The following is a 20,088-nucleotide window of genomic DNA, read 5'->3' on the forward strand; positions in this document are numbered from 1 at the left end:
AATGTATGCTTGAAAAGGCCTTAACTGTATTAATTCTCATACATACCTTTTGATTGCTCAAGGTGGCTTGAAGATTCTTTTGTCACTTCTGTAGGCAATTCTGCCAAGTATCTAGTCATACTCTGCAGTGGGGGAAATTGCTTGAGCAAATGACACAAGCACTCCTCAACATCCTCTCCCTGTTAGTAGAATCAAGTTGTCTCTCTGTGGTCCTGGAAGCTTTAAGTGATGAAACCACAGGAGTGATGACTAGAGCAACTCATGATGAACCCAACCAATATGGTCAGGAGCTCTGTCCTCAGGGCTATCTAGCAGAGGTTTTCCAAGTGGTTAAGGGATATTTGCACCTTGTTATTGGAGAGTGGGGGATTAGGGAACCACTCAATGGCCTGCTATGACCAATTTGCAAAGCACTTTGTGGATAAAGCCACTCACATCCATTCCAACTTGGAAGCCACAGTTAAAGCAGTTAGTAAATGTACCTACCTACTTGCCCATTGGTCTTTTTCAGTTAGTATGACCTGAGAATGTGGGCAGGATTCTTGCAGAAGTAAGTTCGAGCATGTATGTATGTGACCCTTTGCCTTCTGGCTGAGGTAATCTACCCGAGGTGGTGTGGCCAAGTGAGTGGCTGAAGTGGTAAATGCTTCCTTGTGAAAAGGTGTGAGCCTGTTGAGCTTGAAAAAGGCAGTAGTGAAGTTGCTTTTTAAAAAAACTGTATCCTGACATCAAAATAATACATTTCCACCCAGTCTACTATTCTAGAGTAGGTGCTTGATCAAGTGGGAGCAACCCAACACCAAGTATTTCTGGATGATAAAGAGTAGCTAGACACATTTCAATTTGGCTTTGGGACAGAGACAGCTTTAGTCACCCTAGAGTGCCATCCCCATTGGTTCTGCAGGAACTCTCAGCTGCCTTCAGTACTGTCAACCATAATATCCTAGGAGGGAGTTCCATAGAATATGGCCCATAGTACAGAACGCGTGGTTCCTGATGGATACAAGCAGTGCATCCAAGCCACGAGGGAACCACTAACAAAGGCCCAAAGTCTGGGCAAGGATGTAAAGAGTCAAGTGGTCCGTAAGGGACCCAGTTGTTAAGGGCCTTGTAGGTTAATACAAACATCTTAAACTTAGAGGCACCATATTACAGTGCTTCTGTTCTTTCTACATGGGCAATTCCAGAAGGTTGTGGTGGGGCATTCTTGCCATCCTCCTTGATGTTGGCCTATGAATTTCTGCAGGTAGGCCTGGATTAAAGCAACTGGAGGCTTAGGCCTAGGAGACCTTGGGAGGCCCAAACTTAATAGTATCTGATCATGAGAAATAAAACATCATTCTCGTCTTTATCTACTCAATAAAAGTAGACTATTGCTGAAATTTGAGCATTGATACACAAATGTTACGTGTGAATATCTTCATTAATCCCATACTTGTAAAACTTATTAAAGATTATACAATTATAAAAGATGATACAATGGTAAAATAAAAACATTTTATCATTGTTTAATCTTTTATAATTGTATAATTTTTAATAAATTTACAAAAATATGGGATTAATGAAGACATTTGCACAGAACATTTGTAGGGGAATCATAGCTATGTTATAACAGTAACTATATAAAAAGTCAGAACAGTTTCTTTTGAGCTCTTTTGGATGCAGACTTATATCAATTATATCATTAAAATCAGTAAGTCACAGTTTATCATTTTCTATACAGAGAATTCTTAGATCAGACAACTGATCTTAGGACATTGTTGATCACAGATCATTCTTAATCCTTTTTAGTCTAGAAAACGATCTTTCACCAGTACAGTTTGTAGTCATTAAAAACAGGAACAATCTGAAAATTGCTTCCACATTTGGGGGGGGGGACCTGTCCTAATTTTCTCCTAGAATATTATTCGATACCTATCTTGGTGGCTGAAATATTCTTTTTCAGAATGAGCTCATTTGATGTACGGGTGGAATTGCTAAGGTCAACATCCTTTGGATACTCTTGCATTAACATCTTCATTCCATTGTGAATCTGTTCCTTAGTTGCTTGCAGGTTCACCAAAAATTAAAAATTGCCAGCTACACTCCTTTACTGCTTTTCTGTCTAGGTTAGCTTCAAGAGCATCAATTACAGGGATAAATGAATTTATTCTAAACTTGTTTCATGGAAAAAGTTTGCCTAAAGCTTCGGATTTTGTCCCATCATCATGGGGAGAGCCAGGGGGCACTTGCCCCCAGATTAAGTAAATCAATAAAAATACTTAACTAACTGAGGTTCTTTCCCCCTCAACATAAATCCTGGCTATGCCCATCATTGTTGGGTTTTCCCATACTCTCTGCCTTCTTATTGTCTTGTATTCTACATCTGGTAAATGTGGTAAGTTAGCCGAAGTGTTTGATACAAACTGCAATAGTGAGCTGTAAATATTTGCAGTTGTGCTCAGTGAAATTTGCAAACTTTGGAGTGCCTTGCTAATTTTATGAAATTGGTCTAGCAAATGTGTTCAAAGTTGAAGCATGAAAATGAATTCAAATTATTCCAGTTTTGATGTGAGCGTTTGACCGTGCTTTCTTGTTCAGTATGTTAGCATAGGGTTCACATGATTTTTAGTTCCCATGGGTTTGAACAAGATAACCGTGATGCCAATAATCAAATGCAGTACTGTAGAACCTAAAGCTGTAGTTGAGGTAGTTTGGTTGGAGAAAAGTTTGCACACAAAGCAGTAGATTTTTCCTTTACAGTGGTACCTCGGGTTATGAACTTAATTCGTTCTGGAGGTCCGTTCTTAACCTGAAACTGTTCTTAACCTGAAGCACCACTTTAGCTAATGGGGCCTCCCGCTGCTGCCATGCTGCCAGAGCATGATTTCTGTTCTCATCCTGAAGCAAAGTTCTTTTTTTTTTTTTAATATAATTTTTATTAGGTTTGTAATATTCAAAATTCAAATTGCAAATACATGTTTCCATAAATCTAATGGACTCCCCCCATCTTCCGATCACTGCATTCTCTGTAAATCCAAAACCTCAGCAATTTGTTGACTTATTTTAAACATAATAATATATCTTCCATTTTATCGTGATATCTGGTCTCTAAACATTTCAATCCAAATCCATTAATTTTTAGTTTCAACACAATAAAATTATTTCATTACACCACTTCTGTCTTGTTGTGCCTTATTTACCAATTCAAAAATTTACCGATACTGAAGCTGTACTTTCCTAGAAAGGAGCATTTTTTAACATTCATACAACTTATAATGCTTTTTCAAATAGTCCTTAAATTTTTCCCAAACTTCCTCCGTTTCTTCTTCTCCCGAGTCTCGAATTCTGCCAGTCATTTCAGCCAGTTCCATATAGTCCATCAGCTGCGTCTGCCATTCTTCCAATGTGGGTAGATTTTGTGTCTTCCAGTGCTTTGCCATCAAGATCCTTGCTGCTGTAGTAGCGTACATAAAGAAAGTTCTATCTTTCTTGGCCACCCTCTGGTCTACCATGCCCAGGAGGAAGGCCTCCGGTTTCTTGGGTACGGTAAATCTAAGCACCTTTTTTAGTTCATTATGTATCATCTCCCAGAAGGCCTTCACCTTCGGGCAGGTCCACCAGAGGTGTAGAAATGTCCCTTCCTCTTCTTTACATTTCCAACATTTATTATCAGACAGGTGATATATCTTTGCAAGCTTGACTGGGGTCATGTACCACGGGTATGTCATTTTCATAATATTTTCCTTCAAGGCACTACATGCCGTGAATTTCATTCCGGTGTTCCATAACCTTTCCCAGTCTTCAAACATAATGTTATGCCCCAAGTCCTGCGCCCACTTTATCATGGAGGATTTAACAATCTCATCCTGTGTATTCCATTTAAGCAGCAAGTTGTACATTCTCGAAATTAGCTTAGATTTTGGCTCAAGCAACTCTGTCTCTAGTTTCGATTTTTCCTCCTGGAAACCCACTTTTTTGTCCGCTTTAAAAACTTCCTGAATTTGAGCATAATGCAACCAATCTCGCACCTTGTTTTTTAACTTTTCCATACTCTGCAACCTCCATTTATCTCCAATTTTTTCAATTATTTCCCAATATTTAGGCCAGTGGGCCTCCATATTGAGTCTTTTACGTGCTTTGGCCTCCATCGGTGAGAGCCACCTCGGAGTTTTACTCTCCAATAAGTCTTTATATTTTGACCAGACCATAAAAATTGCCCTTCTGACAATATGGTTTTTGAACAATTTATGAACTTTAACCTTGTCATACCACAAATATGCATGCCACCCAAAAGCATTATCAAATCCCTCCAGGTCGAGGACATCGGTGTTCTCCAACAAAATCCAATCCTTCAACCAGCAGAGGGCTGCAGATTCATAATATAACTTCAAGTCCGGCAGGGCAAACCCCCCTCTTTCTTTCGCATCTGTTAGTATTTTAAACTTTATTCGGGGCTTTTTGCCCTGCCAGACAAATTTAGATATATCCCTCTGCCATTTTCCAAAACATTCCACCTTATCCACGATCTGGAGGGCCTGAAACAAAAATAGCATTTTCGGCAATACATTCATCTTTATAGCAGCTATTCTGCCCAACAAGGAAAGTTTCAGTCTTGACCATGTTTCCAAGTCTCTTTTGATCTCTGACCAACATTTCTCATAATTGTCCTTAAACAAATTCAAATTTTTGGAGGTCAGGTACACCCCTAAGTACTTTACTTTTTTAACCACATTTAGTTCTGTTTCTTTTCTGAACTCCTCTATTTCAGTAGTTGTCAAGTTTTTTGCTAAAACTTTAGTTTTTTGTTTATTCAGCTTGAATCCCGCCACCCGACCAAAGTCAGAAATTAATTCTAACGCTCTTTTAGTACTAGAGGCTGGCTCCTGTAATGTTAATACCAAGTCATCTGCAAATGCTTTCAGTTTATATTGTTTCTCTCCGACCACAATTCCCTGTGCCAACCGGTCATTTCTAATCATGTTCAATAGCACCTCCAGGACTGAAATAAACAACATAGGAGATAGAGGGCACCCCTGTCGTGTCCCTTTTTCAATTTTGAACTCCTCTGTCACCACGTTGTTTACTATCAATTTAGCTTTTTGTTCTGAATAAATTGCTTCTATTCCATTTTCAAACCCCCGCCCTACTCCCATCCTTTCCAAATTTTTCTTCATAAACATCCAAGAAATGTTGTCAAAGGCTTTCTCCGCATCAATAAAGATCAACACCGCTCTTGTATTTGAGTTAGTCTGTAAAAATTCCAAAATGTCAATGATGTTTCTTGTGTTATCAAATAAATGTCTGCCAGGGAGAAAGCCTGCTTGGTCCTTATGAATCACTTCATTTAATACTTTCTTAAACCTGCTTGCCAAAATGTCTGCAAAGATTTTGTAATCCACATTTAGGAGTGAGATAGGACGGTAGTTTTTAAGTTGAGTTTTTTCAGTTTCTGATTTTGGTATCAACGTGATGAAAGCTTCTTTCCACGTTTCCGGTGCCTTCCTCCCCTCCATAATCTGGTTACAAACTTCCAACAATGGTTGTATCAATGAATCCTTCAATGCCTTGTAATATTTGGAAGTAAGTCCATCAGGTCCCGGAGACTTGCCCAGTTGGAGGTTCTGAATGGCGCATTCAATTTCTTGGATTGTAATATTACAGTTCAGGGTTGCTCTCATTTCCTGGGGTATTTTTTGTAATCCATTAGTTGTGACAAATTGGTCCACCTCCGAGCCTTTTTGTGGCCTTTGTGAATAAAGTTCTTTGAAATATCTCTGGAAACACTTTCTAATTTCCTCGGGTTTCTGAACCATTCTCCCTTCAATCTCTAGATTTGTAACTGTGTTAAGCTTTTGTCTCTTTTTCAACTGCCAAGCCAACAACTTCCCGCACTTATTAGCAGATTCAAAGGATCTTTGTTTCATTTGTTTAATTTTCCATTCCACCTCTTGATTTATCAGTTTCGAATATTGTGCCTGGAAAAACTTCACTTCTCTCAATACTTCCTTTGATTTAGGCCTGGATCTCAGTTTTTTCTCTCCTTCTCTTATTTTCTCCAAAATCTTCTCCTTCTTTTCATTCCAGAGCCTTTTTTTAATCGTGTTCTGCTGTATTAGAAACCCTCTCATAACTGCTTTACTTGCGTCCCAGATTGTTCTTTTTTCCACATTTGTCTTTAAGTTTATTTCAAAATAATCCTTTAAAACTTTTTGGGCCTTCTTAACAATCTCCTGATCTCTTAACAAAGCGTCGTTCATTCTCCATCTGAAAGATCCGGTTGTATTTAATCTCAATTCCATTCTCAAAGCGTTGTGGTCGGAGCAGGTTTTTGGGCAGATTTCCACTTTTCTGGTCTTAGGTGCCAGCCCTCTAGTTATCCATATTTGGTCGATTCGCGTCCATGTCATGTGGGCCTCAGAAGAGAAAGTTCCTTCTTTCCCTAGAGGGTTCTTGATCCTCCATATATCAATCAAATCCAAATTGTCAGTCATTTCGAAAAAGGTTTTTGGTAGTCTGCCGTCTTTCGTTATATTAACACTTTGCGACTTATCCATATTCACTGAGGCGACGCCGTTCATATCTCCCAACATGATAATGTTGTTGTAATCCAAATAGTCCAGCATAGTCTCATGCAGCTTCTTGAAAAATTCCGATTTTCCATCATTTGGGGCGTATATTCCTAGAATTAAAAACTTTTCTCCTTGTGTCTGAATTTCAATTGCCAAAATTCTACCCTGTTCGTCTTTAAATACGAATTTTGGTGACAAGTTCTCCTTTGCATATATCACCACTCCTCTTTTCTTAACTTTGTCCGATGAGATAAATTCTTGGCCTAGCCTTTTGTTAATTAGCACTTTTCTGTGGAGTCTTGTCACATGTGTTTCTTGCAGGCAAATAATGTCCAATTGTTCTTTTTTCAAAATATGAAATACTTTTCTCCGTTTTTCTGGAGAATTCCCGCCATTTATGTTCCAGCTAAGAAGCTGTAGAGACATCCTGGTCTACTTCTTAGATATCACAGTTGGGTATCTAATTTGTCCTCCGTTCCCGAAGGCTGTGGTGCCGGTCCGCCTCCACATGGTACGGGTCTTGGTGGTGATCCCGGTGGTGGAGGCTAAGAATCTGCAGCTCTCTTTTGGAGGTCCTCCTCGTTGTCGTGTAGGAACTTCTGGTGGTCCTCTGGTGTTTTAATTCTTACCTTCTTTCCTTTATAGGTGAATGATAGACCTTGAGGAAATTCCCACCTGTAAGGGATTGCGTTGTACCTTAACAATTTGGCCAAGTCTGTATATGAGGCTCTAAGGTCCAACAGATATTTAGGAATGTCTCTATAAATTTCTGCCCTTTTGCCTTCAACTTCCAGAGATTTTTTAAAATGTTGGCCTAGTATCTTGTCTCTTTCCTCTCTTGTTCTCAAACAAACCAAACAGTCTCTGGACTTGTCTTTCTTAACCGATCTTCCCAATCTGAAGGCCGTCACAATTTTGAAGTCTTTATCTTCCTCAACCCCCCAAAATTTAGAAAACAACTGCGTCAAAAATTCCTCTAGGTTGCCCTGCTCCAGCTCTGGGACGGCCCTCAGCCTAAGATTACATTCCTTACTTTTCAGTTCCACCATTGACAGGTAGGCTTGCTGTTCTCCTACCTGTCTTTTCAGAGGTCTTACTTCCCCTTTGATCTCCTCCACCTTTTTGCACGCTTGCTCAGCTTTTTGATTGGCTTCCGCAGCTAATTTGTAGTTCTCCGCAGTAGCTCCTTGCAGTTTCTCAATAGCCTGAGTATGCTGGGAAACCTGATCTGTTAACTTACTGATAGTAGATGTAGCTCTGTCAATTTTGGATGACTGATCGTCCACCTTCTTATTCAAAAGTGCCAGTTGTTCCAAAATTTGTTTCAAGACTGGATCAGTTCCTCCAGTTGCCATATCTTCTGTTGCAAGCGTTTCAACTTCTTCCTCCTGCGCCGTCAGCACAGTTGGTACCGAGGATCTGCGTTGATGAGTCAACGTTGTTTGAACAAGCTGCCCAGCTCTCTTATCTTTTTTCTTTTCTTTAGCTTCCTCAGCTAAAGCTTCCTTAGCTTTAGATGCTCTTGTTTTCCCTGGGCCACTCATTCCCCAGCTGCCTCTGTTCAAGGTCAAATAGTCTTTCAATCCATGAGAAAGGCAAGTCCAGAATGTAAACAATTAAACCACAAAAAATCCCAATAAGGTACAGTTCCCAGACCTCAATGCCTCCGCAAATCCACTAGGGGGGGTTTTCATAAGAAAGAAAGTTTCTTTTCCACCATCAAAGTTCCTATTTCAACTTTTATAGTCCCCAAGTTCAAAAAGGAGGCTTTCAGATAGTTCTGTTTCAAAATAGTGCCACAAGGTAACGGAAAGGTTCCAATATCAGTATTAAAGCGATAGTGTATCCATCAATGCAACAATTTGTACTTAAGAAAAAGTTTCAGCAGCCTGACAGTACTCCTTTGCAACACTGGCAGTCCGATAGCTCGGTTATCCCCTTCAATTCCACGTCACTTCACAATAGGGGGAAGATTCCTTAGCGCAATGAACCAACAGATTTAATCCTTCAATCTTTTTAATTTCTAGAAGAACACAGTCTGTTAATGCCCCTTCATACTAATTTCAAAGTCTCTTTTGAGCGCTTCAGCCCACATCGGGCTCTTTGCTTTGCTCTGATTAGCAGGACCGGAAGGCGGACTTCCTGTTACTCGCCTCCCGTTTTCAGCCGAATTAAACGAATTTAAATCAGTCTTTAGTCAATCTTTAGTACCCCTTACTCACGGGTAAATTGCAGCCAATTCCGATGATTTTCAAGAAGAAAGGTCGACGCTCATCAGCAACAGCAGCGCGGCTTCACTTCCGCGAAAAGAGCGATGAACTCACAGCGCCGCTCCCCCGTTCACGTTCCGGAGCCTCTTACGAGGTCCCTTCCTCGTTTCTGGGGGGGCTTCTGGCACCCGCCGAGTCCCACGGCCGCAGGCTCGCTCTGCCTACGGTTTGTCTTAATGGGTCTCCGCTTTGCCGCAGCGGACGACCCTTTTTCGCGGAGCCCCTCTTCACACAGTAAAGAGGACCGCCATTGCCGTTTTGCGCCGCCTCCGGAAGCCCATCCTGAAGCAAAGTTCTTAACCTGAGGTACTATTTCTGGGTTAGTGGAGTCTGTAACCTGAAGTGTCTGTAACCTGAAGTGTATGTAACCCAAGGTACCACTGTAGCGGGAAAATACACTAACCATTCTTGAGAGTAGGTTTCTCCATTTCCTTTGGTGGAATAGAATAAATTATTTGAGCAAAAATAGACTTGGTTTTTGTCTCTTTGAAGTGCTAAAAGGTCCATCCCAGTGCTGACATTCTAACAGAACTTTCTCAATCCAAAATGATATATCCTTGTTATTCAGTGTACTCCATAAACCTGTCACTATTGTCTCTGAAATCACTAGTAGCATGAATAGTTGGTATTTTGGTGTCTGCTTTTGCCTGCCTTGCTTAGACAGGAGGTTATTCTTTAGGCTGGGCACAATAGAAAAGGCACTCCCCCTGGTTGCCACCAGACAGACCTCAGCAAGCTGCTGCACAACCAGGAAGAAATTAGTGACAAGGCAGGACTGTGTGTGAAATTGTTCCCTCAGATAACCTGGTCCCATGTTATTTAAAGTGCTGAGGTCAGTACCAATATCAAAACTTTAAACCTGGTCTGGGAACAAATTGGCAGCCACTACAGTTCTTCTAAAAGTAGTGTCACATACTTGCAGCAGGAATGTCCAATTAACAACCTACCTGTTGCATTCTGCCCCCACATAGAATACATGACAGTAATCTTGTCTCTGTGGCTAGACCAGGCATAGACAAACTTGGCCCTCCAGATGTTTTGGGACTACAACTCCCATCATCCCTAGCTAACAGGACCAGTGGTCAGGGATGATGAGAGTTGTAGTCCCAAAACATCTGGAGGGCCAAGTTTGCCTATGCCTGGGGTAGACTATCCCTATCAAAGAATGACCACAGTTGGCATGTCATCTGAATATGAAAAAATGTTCCCCTAACTATTGTGACCTCTTGGGCCTTCAGTGACATCCATGGGTGAAGGAGCACTTACAAGGTAATTGCCTAAATTCCAGACTCAGGAACCACCTACCCACAAGGCCTCTGTCTTATCAAGATTCAGGTGATTCAGCTCGCCACTGCACTTGTTTGCACAGCCACACCTGAATCAGATGTAGTGGGGAAATAGAGCTAGGTGTCATCAGCATACTGATGACAGCATGCTCCAAATCCCCTAATGACTATTCCCAGCTTCATTTAGATGTTAAATATCATTGGGGACAAGATGGTACCTTGCAGCATGCCATAATGTAACTGCCTGGGAGCCTTATAGTTGTCCAGTGCTGTTCACATAATGATGCATTTCCCACAAGATGGATCTACCTGGGCAACACCCCTATTCCCCACAACTAGCTGTGGGGCAAAAGGGCATAAAGTCGGCCAAACAGCTACAAGCGCTTTGCCATGTTCTCAGGAGGCCTCAAAAGCTAAAACTGGTTACAACAATGGTGTCCAAATTTTCAAAGAGGTGAGCAATGTTATCCTCAGTGTCTTGGAAACTTGTCATGTAATTTTGTTAACAAATGCGTACTGTTGATAGCTCTGCATTTGAGAATGCAATGGAGGCAGCAAAGTGTGCTTCCTTTGCTGTCCTCACTGCTGTGCAGTAGACACGATTGTATGCTCAAATGCATATCGTGTTATCTTCATGATAGGCTGTACACCACCCGGCATCCAGTCTTCTTCATGGTCCTCAGCTCCTCAGTGCTGAAGAGCAATGCAAACTCCACAATGCTGAAGAGGGCACTTTGGAGCAACTAGGTTGCCTGACACGTTGTCATTCTGTTGTCAGTTTTCCTCATAGGAGAGTTCCTCCTGGTCATTTTGGCTTCCCTTTTTTCTGAGCCTTTTCTAACTGCACAATAATAGGGGTGAACAGAACTATACACAAGTGTGTTTGCATCATAGATTTGCATGAAGGCATGACAATATTGGCCATTTTATTTTCAATCCCTTTCCTAATTATCCCTAATGTAGAATTTGTCTTTATCACAGCTGCCACTGAATCAACATTTTCATTGAGCTACCCACTAGAACCTCAAGATCCTTTTCCTGATCATTCACTGCAAGTTCCAACCCCTTCAGTATATATGTGAACTCTGGCTATTTTGCCCCAATGTACTTTACATTTCAAACCATATTTTGCCTGCATAGAGCCTAGAGGAATCTTGGTGCTAAAGAAATAAATAGCAGTAGCAATCAATTTCATCATAGTTGTGGCTGTTCATGGGAAGAAGTAGGAAGTGCTTTCCAGTAGGAAGCTGTGAACTGCAAACAGGTGAATTAATTGTCAAACCTGAACACACAAACATCCCACTTTATAAATACGCTTGGTAAAAGTTAATCCTAAAAAAAAAAGAGAGAAAATAACTACTGGCTTGGAATGAGTGCAAATTACAACTCATACACTACTGAGTAGTAGTAGAGAAGCCCAGAAAATGTCTTAATAGAAGACTATATCAATACAGCTCCAGGACTAATATTTTTGGATTTCAATCTATCTAACATCTTTGCTAAGCTTCCTCATCATTGGTATGAGTTTAACACTGTGATTATTAACAGCACTTGCTGTTTCAAATAGGCATTTTAAAGTTTAACTTACTTAGGCTGCAGTCTTTTACATACTTACCTAGGAGTAAGTGCCACTGAACTCAATAGGACTTGCTTCTGAATAGACATGTAGAGGGTTGCACAACACAGAACGTAACACTCTAAGAGCCCAGAGATAGTCAATGTCGTGCCTAGATGTTGAGGACTACAACTCCCATCATCCATTACTGTTGGCCATGTTAGCTGAAACTTAAGGAAGTGGTAGTCCAAACACTCTGGGCTGGAGGATACCATGTTAGCTCCCCTTGCAAAAAGACTATTAATAAGGCATGAAATGTTTCACTGTTAGCTGAAAACAGTTGTCTCTCTGTTGTGAAGATTATTGTGTTTATGTTGACTGTTGTGTTTAAAATAATGGGTGGGATTCAGCTTAGCTGTTGCAGGCATGCAACAGGTATGAAACAGGACTGTGCCCCCCATGTACCCCCTAAATCTGCTCTGGAGAGCTGGGGTGACCCAGAATGGTTTTAGTGATTCACAAGGGGAGAAGACGGGGGAAAGTCTTGTGGATGAATAGACCACTTGGTGTATTCCACACAATATGTATAATTTATTTTTGTTCACAGTATATACTTTGGCGAAGATCCAAAGAGCTACTCTAAATGTACCCAGATGCTTAGGCTCACAGAACAGGAATTTTGGCCTTTTTTTCATTAAATAACTTGCCTCCATGTTAAGTCACAATCTGCTTTTGAGAGTCCCCTCAGTTTCAAAAGTGGCTTGCCGTGTGGCATCAAAGAGACGCTGTTTCAACAAATGCAAAGCCCCTTGGGCATACAGAACTGTTCAAACTAATTAGTTATTTTTAATGGGAGACAGAAGATGTAGGAGACGAGGTCTCTGGAGATAACAAAATAAACGCAGGAAATGTAAGCTTGGATCAAAGATCTGCTTTGGCTCATGGAAACCACTTGTACTAACTCAGTGAAATTTTGGACCTTTTTTTTGGAACACCATTTGCCATTTGGTATAGGAGCAGGAACGTTGTTTGAGAAAAACAAGTCGCTGCAAACCTATAAATGTCTACTCAGAAACAAGTCTCATTGAATTCACTAGTGCTTAGGCCCCCCACAAATAGCTGCAATCCTATACTAGGTAAGCCCACTGAGTAAGTGGGACTTACTTCTGAATAAACATGCCTAGAATTGCATTACAAGGCCGCATTTCTGTATGCACCTACCATTGGATTCAGGAAATTACACAAGGGTAAACATGCCTAGGATTGCAGTGTAAATACCCCTTTTGGGTCTCATGGGGGTAATTTTGATTTCTTTGGGTCTTGGCCTTTGATTTCCATTATGAATGTACTGATGAAGAAAGCTGAATTTGATTTGAAAAATTCCAGTATCCTGTAGATCAATATATGAAATAAAAGAATCTGACAATCTGGTTTTTGAAAACTGTTCTAATATGTATTTGTTATGCTGTAATAGGTATTCACTGGCAGGGAATAGTACTATGTTTTTAAATGTGTAATATCCAAAGCAAATCTAATTACAACTATGTTCTCTCTCATCTCCCTCTCTTCTCTGTCTCTCTTCCCCCCCCCACTCCCTGAAATCCCCTGCCATAGAAATTGCATTTGCCTCCAGACTTGTCAGACACAGTGAGCCGCACAAGCAAACAGGATCTGGCAGAATCTGCCAAACTGCTGAGCTCAGGATGTACTGCTATGGCCATAGGCAAGAAGCACCTGGACTTCTAGTGATTTCTACTTAGCAGTTTCACTCCGATTTATATGACACTCTAATTATGACTGTTAATGACTTATGTAAATATTTTTCTTAATGATTGTGACCCAGTAGTCATATATATATTGCAAGCTGTGTGCCTTATTTCGCCATTCTGTTTTTTAAAAATATTTGCAAATGTTGTATTGGATGTTTCTACAGTTAACAAACACATCCTATATATTGATGCCTTTAAAGATGTAAAATATGTTGCCATTTTGAAGCTGCAGAATTTTCTGTTGCCATCAACTTTACTGTTATTACTAAAGTTCAGATAATGAATGAGAAATGAAAGAATTACACTTTGCATGTTTAACACAACTATTGTATGCTGTATGTCAATATTATGTATATTAAATAAAATCATAGATTTTTAAAAGTGGGTTATTTTAATATGAGACAATCATTGCCCTAAAAAAAATTGTTAAAAATTACACCTTATTTAGTACCATATATACTATAAGCATTAAATTTCTGTGTATTTTCCACCTATTCTGTTATCAGTAATATGATAAAATATTTTTCATGGTAAAATACATTATAGATAATTACTTTGCCTTATGGGCTAATAAATATATTAAATTGCTTGAGTGAAACTTACTAAACATATACAAAAAATTGCTTTTCAATATAGTTCAAAACAGTAATCCTAAACAACTGAAGTCAGCAATATGAAATTATGTCAGCAGACATTATTCAAGATTGAAATTCAAACTGACAGCTACATTAATGCTAGAAAACCAGGGGAGTGCATTGGAGCTAGAAAGAAGTCTACAGAGCAGCAGAAAACAAAACCAATTCAGGGTTCCATACTATTCTGTATATACTATTTGTAAACATATGAATTTTTCCCTAGGTAAAATGTATAAATATTTATCAGCAGCAAGATTTGCATTTTTGTATTAGAACTAATGTACAAACTATGTGAATAGGTGGCTATCTGGAAATGGTTTTCAAGTGGGACCTGAAAATTACTTTCTATATAGTTCTATTTTGAATTAGCCTTGATAGAACTTTCCACTAAGTTCATTTTGGATTGAAACTTAGGTTTTTAAACTGTCATTTTATAGAGTTGGGCTGAATTATGCTCCCCACAAAACCTTAAATGCTTACTGTAATAATGTTAATGTATTTTGATGGGATTGGAACTAAAGTGTTGGTTAAATGATTTACTTTTTATAACGCTGTAAGTAAAATGGAGACATAGCTTTTAAAACTGTCTAATGTGATGAATGTCAATCATTTAAAAAAATCCACTGTACCATAAACACACACTGTATACAGCTTTTATTCTGAATTAGAATAATTGAATCAATGACAGTGATTTGCCAGGATGTCAAATCTATCCATCATATCCTGTCACTACCAGTTTATTTTTCTGATCAAAATCAAAAAGACTACTGTTTTGTCACCCGCTATTTCATTAGAGGTAACAATTGAGTTTTTTTCTTTCTTTTTCAAAGATATGTCTGTTTTATTTTTTATTTTTACTATTTCTAAAGACGCAAATCCTTTTTAAAATCTATTCAAAATAAAGTTTCAGAACTGAGCTGTCAGTTTCATAAAGCTAATAGACATCTACATTCTTATACCCATATATCGCTACAGCTTTCAAATCATTTCTCCTTTCGCCTTATATATAATATGAAGCAAAACTTCTCAACACAATTTGAATGGGGACCTATGCAGATATTCAATAGATCAAGTATAAAAGGATTAACACATTAGTTACTCAGTTATATTTTTCATGTAAATAAGCTAGGGAATCTTATATACTATTCCTCTATAAATTTTAAAACCTTTAGGCATTATTAAATTAGCTTTTTTACAAGCTATTATTATTATTAATTGTAAATGTCCTTAATGGGGTCTAATTTAGTAGACAATCTTCCAAATATCATTAAAATATATGACTCTGTTGGTGAGTGCAAACTTAAATATAACATGCATAAATATAAAGTACACTCATCAGAACAGGCATTTGAAATAATAAGATCGAGTTGGCATAGAAACCCAAAGAATATATTTTCAACAGCAAAAAGGAAAGGGGGAGATCATTCAGTGAAATCTATATTGAATGTTGTTGTTTTTTGTTTCACATGCTCTGTGAAATAAGTGCTGCACCACACACATACCCAGTGTTCTACACCTAAGGTGAAATACCTATTCTTTTACTTCAAGAATATTGTTTAACCAACAGTAATTTGGTTTAGCAGTCATTTTCCTTATCAAGGTAAAGGTAAAGGACCCCTGACAGTTAAGTCCAGTAACAGACAACTCGGAGGTTGCAGCGCTCATCTCGCTTTCAGTCTGAGGGAGCCGGCGTTTGTCTGCAGACAGTTTTTCCGGGTCATGTGGCCAGCATGACCAAGCCGCTTCTGGTGCAACGGAACACCGAAACCAAAGCAGCGCACAGAAACGCCGTTTACCTTCCCACCAGAGCAGTACCTATTTATCTACTTACACTTTGGGGCATGCTTTCAAACTGCTTGGTTGGCAGGAGCTGGGACCGAGCAGCGGGAGTTCATCCCGTTGCGGGGATTCAGACTGCCGATCTTCTGATCGGCAAGCCCAAGAGGCTCAGTGGTTTAGACCACAGTGCCAACCGCGTCCCTTTATCAAGGAAAACTGAATAGTAAAATGGTTATACCCTATTTGATAAATAAACAAATGTTCTGTAGGATACATTAAGTAACAGGACTGTTTCTTCAGATTAAATTAAATAGCTCAAGCTTGGCATGAAGTTTCCTCATTCCATTGTGACCATTTCCTAACTGATAGGCAACCTTCAATGATCTAAAGACCTACATTTTACCTATTTAATGTAAAGCTTTCCAGGTCCCATAAACCAAAGGCATAATCCACCCACACAGGTATGCAGCTGTTTATGTGCTGAAAGGTCAGCACTGGGTTGACCAGGGCCTTGTTTTCCTCATTTCCCTTCCCCTTGTAGAATATAGTCTTGCATAGGCAAGAGGGAGAGCTGGATTGGCCTCCTGTTCCTGGCAAGTGCATATGTACCTGTGCATACAAAAGGAGGAGAAGCAGGGCCCTTACGTCAGTCCCACTGCAAGTGGATGGGCCTGATTTTCACATGCATAAGGGTGGTGAAATGGACTGCTCTACTTCAGACTGTGAGGGGATGACATCTTCAGTGTTCTCTCGCTGCTGCTGTTTATTTCTACCCTGCCTTTTATGGCAAAACCAAGGCAAATTAGAATTGAAACATTAAAAGCAATACAGTCGTACCTTGGATGTGGACGCCTTGAAAGTCGAACATTTTGGCTCTCAAACACTGCAAACACAGTAGTGTTCCAGTTTGCAAATGTTCTTTGGAACCCGTATCTCCGACGCGGCTTATGCGGCTTCCGATTGGCTGCAGGAGCTTACTGCCACCAATCAGAAGCCACACCTTGGTTTCCAAACGTTTTGGAAGTCGAATAGAACGGATTCTGTTCGACTTCCGAGGTACCACTGTACAGGTTTGGGGGACACATTATCCTAGCAAAGGTCTGGAATCATGCACCTGGAGCATAGATAGACACACACAACCTTAACATGCACTTAGCACAGAAACACATCTGATGCATATACACTGACAGGCATGCACATGCTTACACACAGGTTAATGAAATGGCAAAGTCCTCTGCTCAAAATGGTTTGGGTTTTTTTTGTTCCTGACACCAACACACCAAGAAACAAGCAGAGTATTCACCCGTTTTCCAATTGTCATTTAAATCCACCCATGGAAATGGGAAAATAGGAACAAAAGTACTGCCTGTAAGAAGCATTCTGTCTACCTTTCCTGGCTTGCCCATGCTTGAATTGTTTGATTTTGAATTATTATAAAAGCACAATATTTAAAATCTCTAAACAGCATACTAAAATGCAAACATAAAAACCTTAAAATGGTATCATAAAGCACAGATAAATATATATATTATAATGATAGGATCTTGTGTGTCAGGGAAGGCCTTGACAAGAAAATAAATTTTAACAAACAGCTGAAGTGAATGATGTTTCATGTATGGCAGAGGGAAAGGCATTCCAGAATGCAGGGACAATTGTGGAAAATACCCATTTTCAAGTGGTATTCTGTAGGTCATAGTACCATGAGTAAAATCTTCCCAGGTGATGTAAGTCATCATTAGAAGTCTATACAGGCCTCATCTACAAATTGATTCTAGATGATCAGGTTAGATATTGCATCATGCACCTCACCAGACTAATGGGGTGACCAACTAGGACTCACAACAGATATGAGGAATTTGGTTTGCAGAGTCAGGAGAAGAATGAGCGAAGTGTTTCAAAATGCAGCTTCAAACAGCAGCTCTTCCTGCTGACAATTTGAGCAAGTAGTTCTGATCGCTAACCATAGGCTCCAACTCCTAGGGGGCCAGGTCCCTTTGGCCCCTGCAGTAAAACATTTGAAGAGATCAGGGGCCCCAGAGATTATAGGCATTGTTACCTTTCTTTTCCACATTTGGACTTCGTTTCCCAACAAGCGAATCTGGCAAGAGAGCTGGGATTGGGCAAAAACCTCCAACATCATTTCTGTATGGCCCTAATGATTGGAGCAGGGAGACAGAGAAAGAGAGAGAATGCAAACTGCTTGCTCCATGGGGCAGGTTCACAGAGCTCTGCTAGGATAAGAGAGGAAGCGGCTCCCGGTTACTTATCATTAAAAAAAATTAAACTAGGAGTTCCTGATTCAGATAACTTGGAAGTTGAAGCTCTCACCCTACTGTTGTTGTTGCTGTTGTTAATCTGCCCTTTACCCCAAGGTCCCAGGGTGGGTTACAACAATTAAAACACAGTATTTAAAAGCAATTTAAAACTTACTGTCACAGAAGTAAGGTGGGTCCTAAAAATATGACCAAGCAGGCAAATGCATAATTTTGCAGCCAGCCTTCATTGATTTGGGGCAGAGAACGCAACCAGATACCTAAAAACTTGGTATTGGGGAGAGCTGGGTTCAAGTCCCTTTTTAGCTTTAAGAATTCATAGTAGCCCTGGACCAGTTGCTGTTTCTGAGACCAGTCAACCTCACAGAGCTGTTTGGGGGATAACAAGTAGGGGTGGGAATAAACCGTTTCACAAGCACAAGGTACCTCCATTCTTAGCAGCTGTTCACTGCAACATGCCATGATTTAAGCTGTGTTTCCAACCATCATAGCAGTTTGTTTCTCTCCTCCACCCTGCATACCATCCTTCCTGCCAACTTTTCCACAGACTACAAAGCCACTGTTTTCCATATCTTTGTATAGCGGGCTATATTCCAGCCAAATAAAGCACAAGCTGGTTACTGGGAGGTGGTGGTAGTGGAGAGGCTGTGGCCCTTTAGAATCTTAGAATTGCAGAAGGGACCACAAGGGTCATCTGGTTCTACCCCCTGCACTGCAGGAATAATTCACCCAAAGTGGGGCTCGAACCCAGAACCCTGAGATTAAGAGTCTCATGCTCCACCAACTGAGCTGTGTTGCAACTTCAGCTCTCATCAGCCCCACGCCAAAGGTCAAGGATGCAGTTGTAGTCCAGTGACAGCTAGAGGCTCACACGTTCCCCATCAAAACTTTGCATGGATGTGCACTCATACTCACTTCCTCCAGGCAAGCAAAATAAGTTATCACAGTGCAAGGGAACATTCCAGCCAGGCAAAAGAACTCATGGAGGGTGTAGAACAGCCCCTTCAGGAGGTGTTGCCTGGAGAAGATGCAGAGCTTACAAAGAATCCTGAGAGACTTGGCCACATTTGGCCTGAGGTTCCAGAGCAACTTTGCAGATCAATGAAAAACAATCTAAAATAGATGACATATAAGGAAAGGAGAATGGGGAGGGAGGAGGAACGGAACAAGCTCGGGTACTAGTTCTTCCTATAATGACCAGTTGGGATGGAAACAGTGCAGGGAGCTTGATGGAATGAGTGCTGCTAGATGACAGTTGCAGAAGAGCCAAAGGCAGCTCTGAGCAGCAATGATAGAATAACCCAGCTTCCTTTCTCTCTCTGCTCTGCAGTCTGGGGGAATCTTGGCATTTGCTCAGTACCATGTACGTCTATTTCCAGCATGGCCTACTTTTAAAACGTTTCAATCTAAGCTCTGATGTTTCACCCCTAGTTTCATTTAAAGTCGCACTGTGTTGTGCATCTTCAAACAGCATTCTTATACAAGCATCTTTTGCTCATTGTTTTTCTGCATTCTGACTGCGAATGCAAGAAAAATGTATTGGGGGCACAGCTTCCAGCCAGATCCTCACAGGCACTGTGTGAGAGCACGTTTGGTGCACAGTGGCGGCAGCACAGATAGGATTCGTGTAGGGCTTACTCCTTAGCCTTTTCTTCTCCCAAAGATATCCTGAAAGGCTTAAGATTGGAGTTTTGCTTCTCCTGGATGGGCCCCATCTGCCATTCGGCATGTAGGGAAGTTTATGCACATTTCTTACAGTGCCTCTGTATTTAGCAATCTGCTCCTTCTAGTCCTCCTGTATATGAAATACAATTCTACCAGTCCGGAGACGCTGGACTGCCCAGCTTGGTACTGTACTGTGCACAGAGATATCCAATCTTTGGGGATGTTCCATATCTGCAGCCTCATAGAATAGATGCTGCCAGCTGCCATGAACCCAATGACCACTACTCTCTAGGCAGGGAACCAAG

The 20,088-nt window shown here is 40.5% G+C and overlaps 1 protein-coding gene across 1 annotated transcript in view; it reads left to right on the forward strand.

Moving 5' to 3' along the window:
• Nucleotides 1-14,649, forward strand: part of ELP4 (elongator acetyltransferase complex subunit 4) — a 168,095-nt gene extending 153,446 nt beyond the window's left edge. Inside the window, exon 10 of the mRNA XM_081882972.1 lies at nucleotides 13,277-14,649. Coding sequence (XP_081739098.1) covers nucleotides 13,277-13,408 — 132 coding nt within the window. The 3' untranslated portion in view covers nucleotides 13,409-14,649. The remainder of the gene's footprint in view (nucleotides 1-13,276) is intronic.
• Nucleotides 14,650-20,088: the final 5,439 nt, after the last annotated feature.

The sequence above is a fragment of the Podarcis melisellensis genome, assembly GCF_964234715.1.
Source record: "Podarcis melisellensis genome assembly, chromosome: 1".
NCBI lineage: Eukaryota > Metazoa > Chordata > Lepidosauria > Squamata > Lacertidae > Podarcis > Podarcis melisellensis.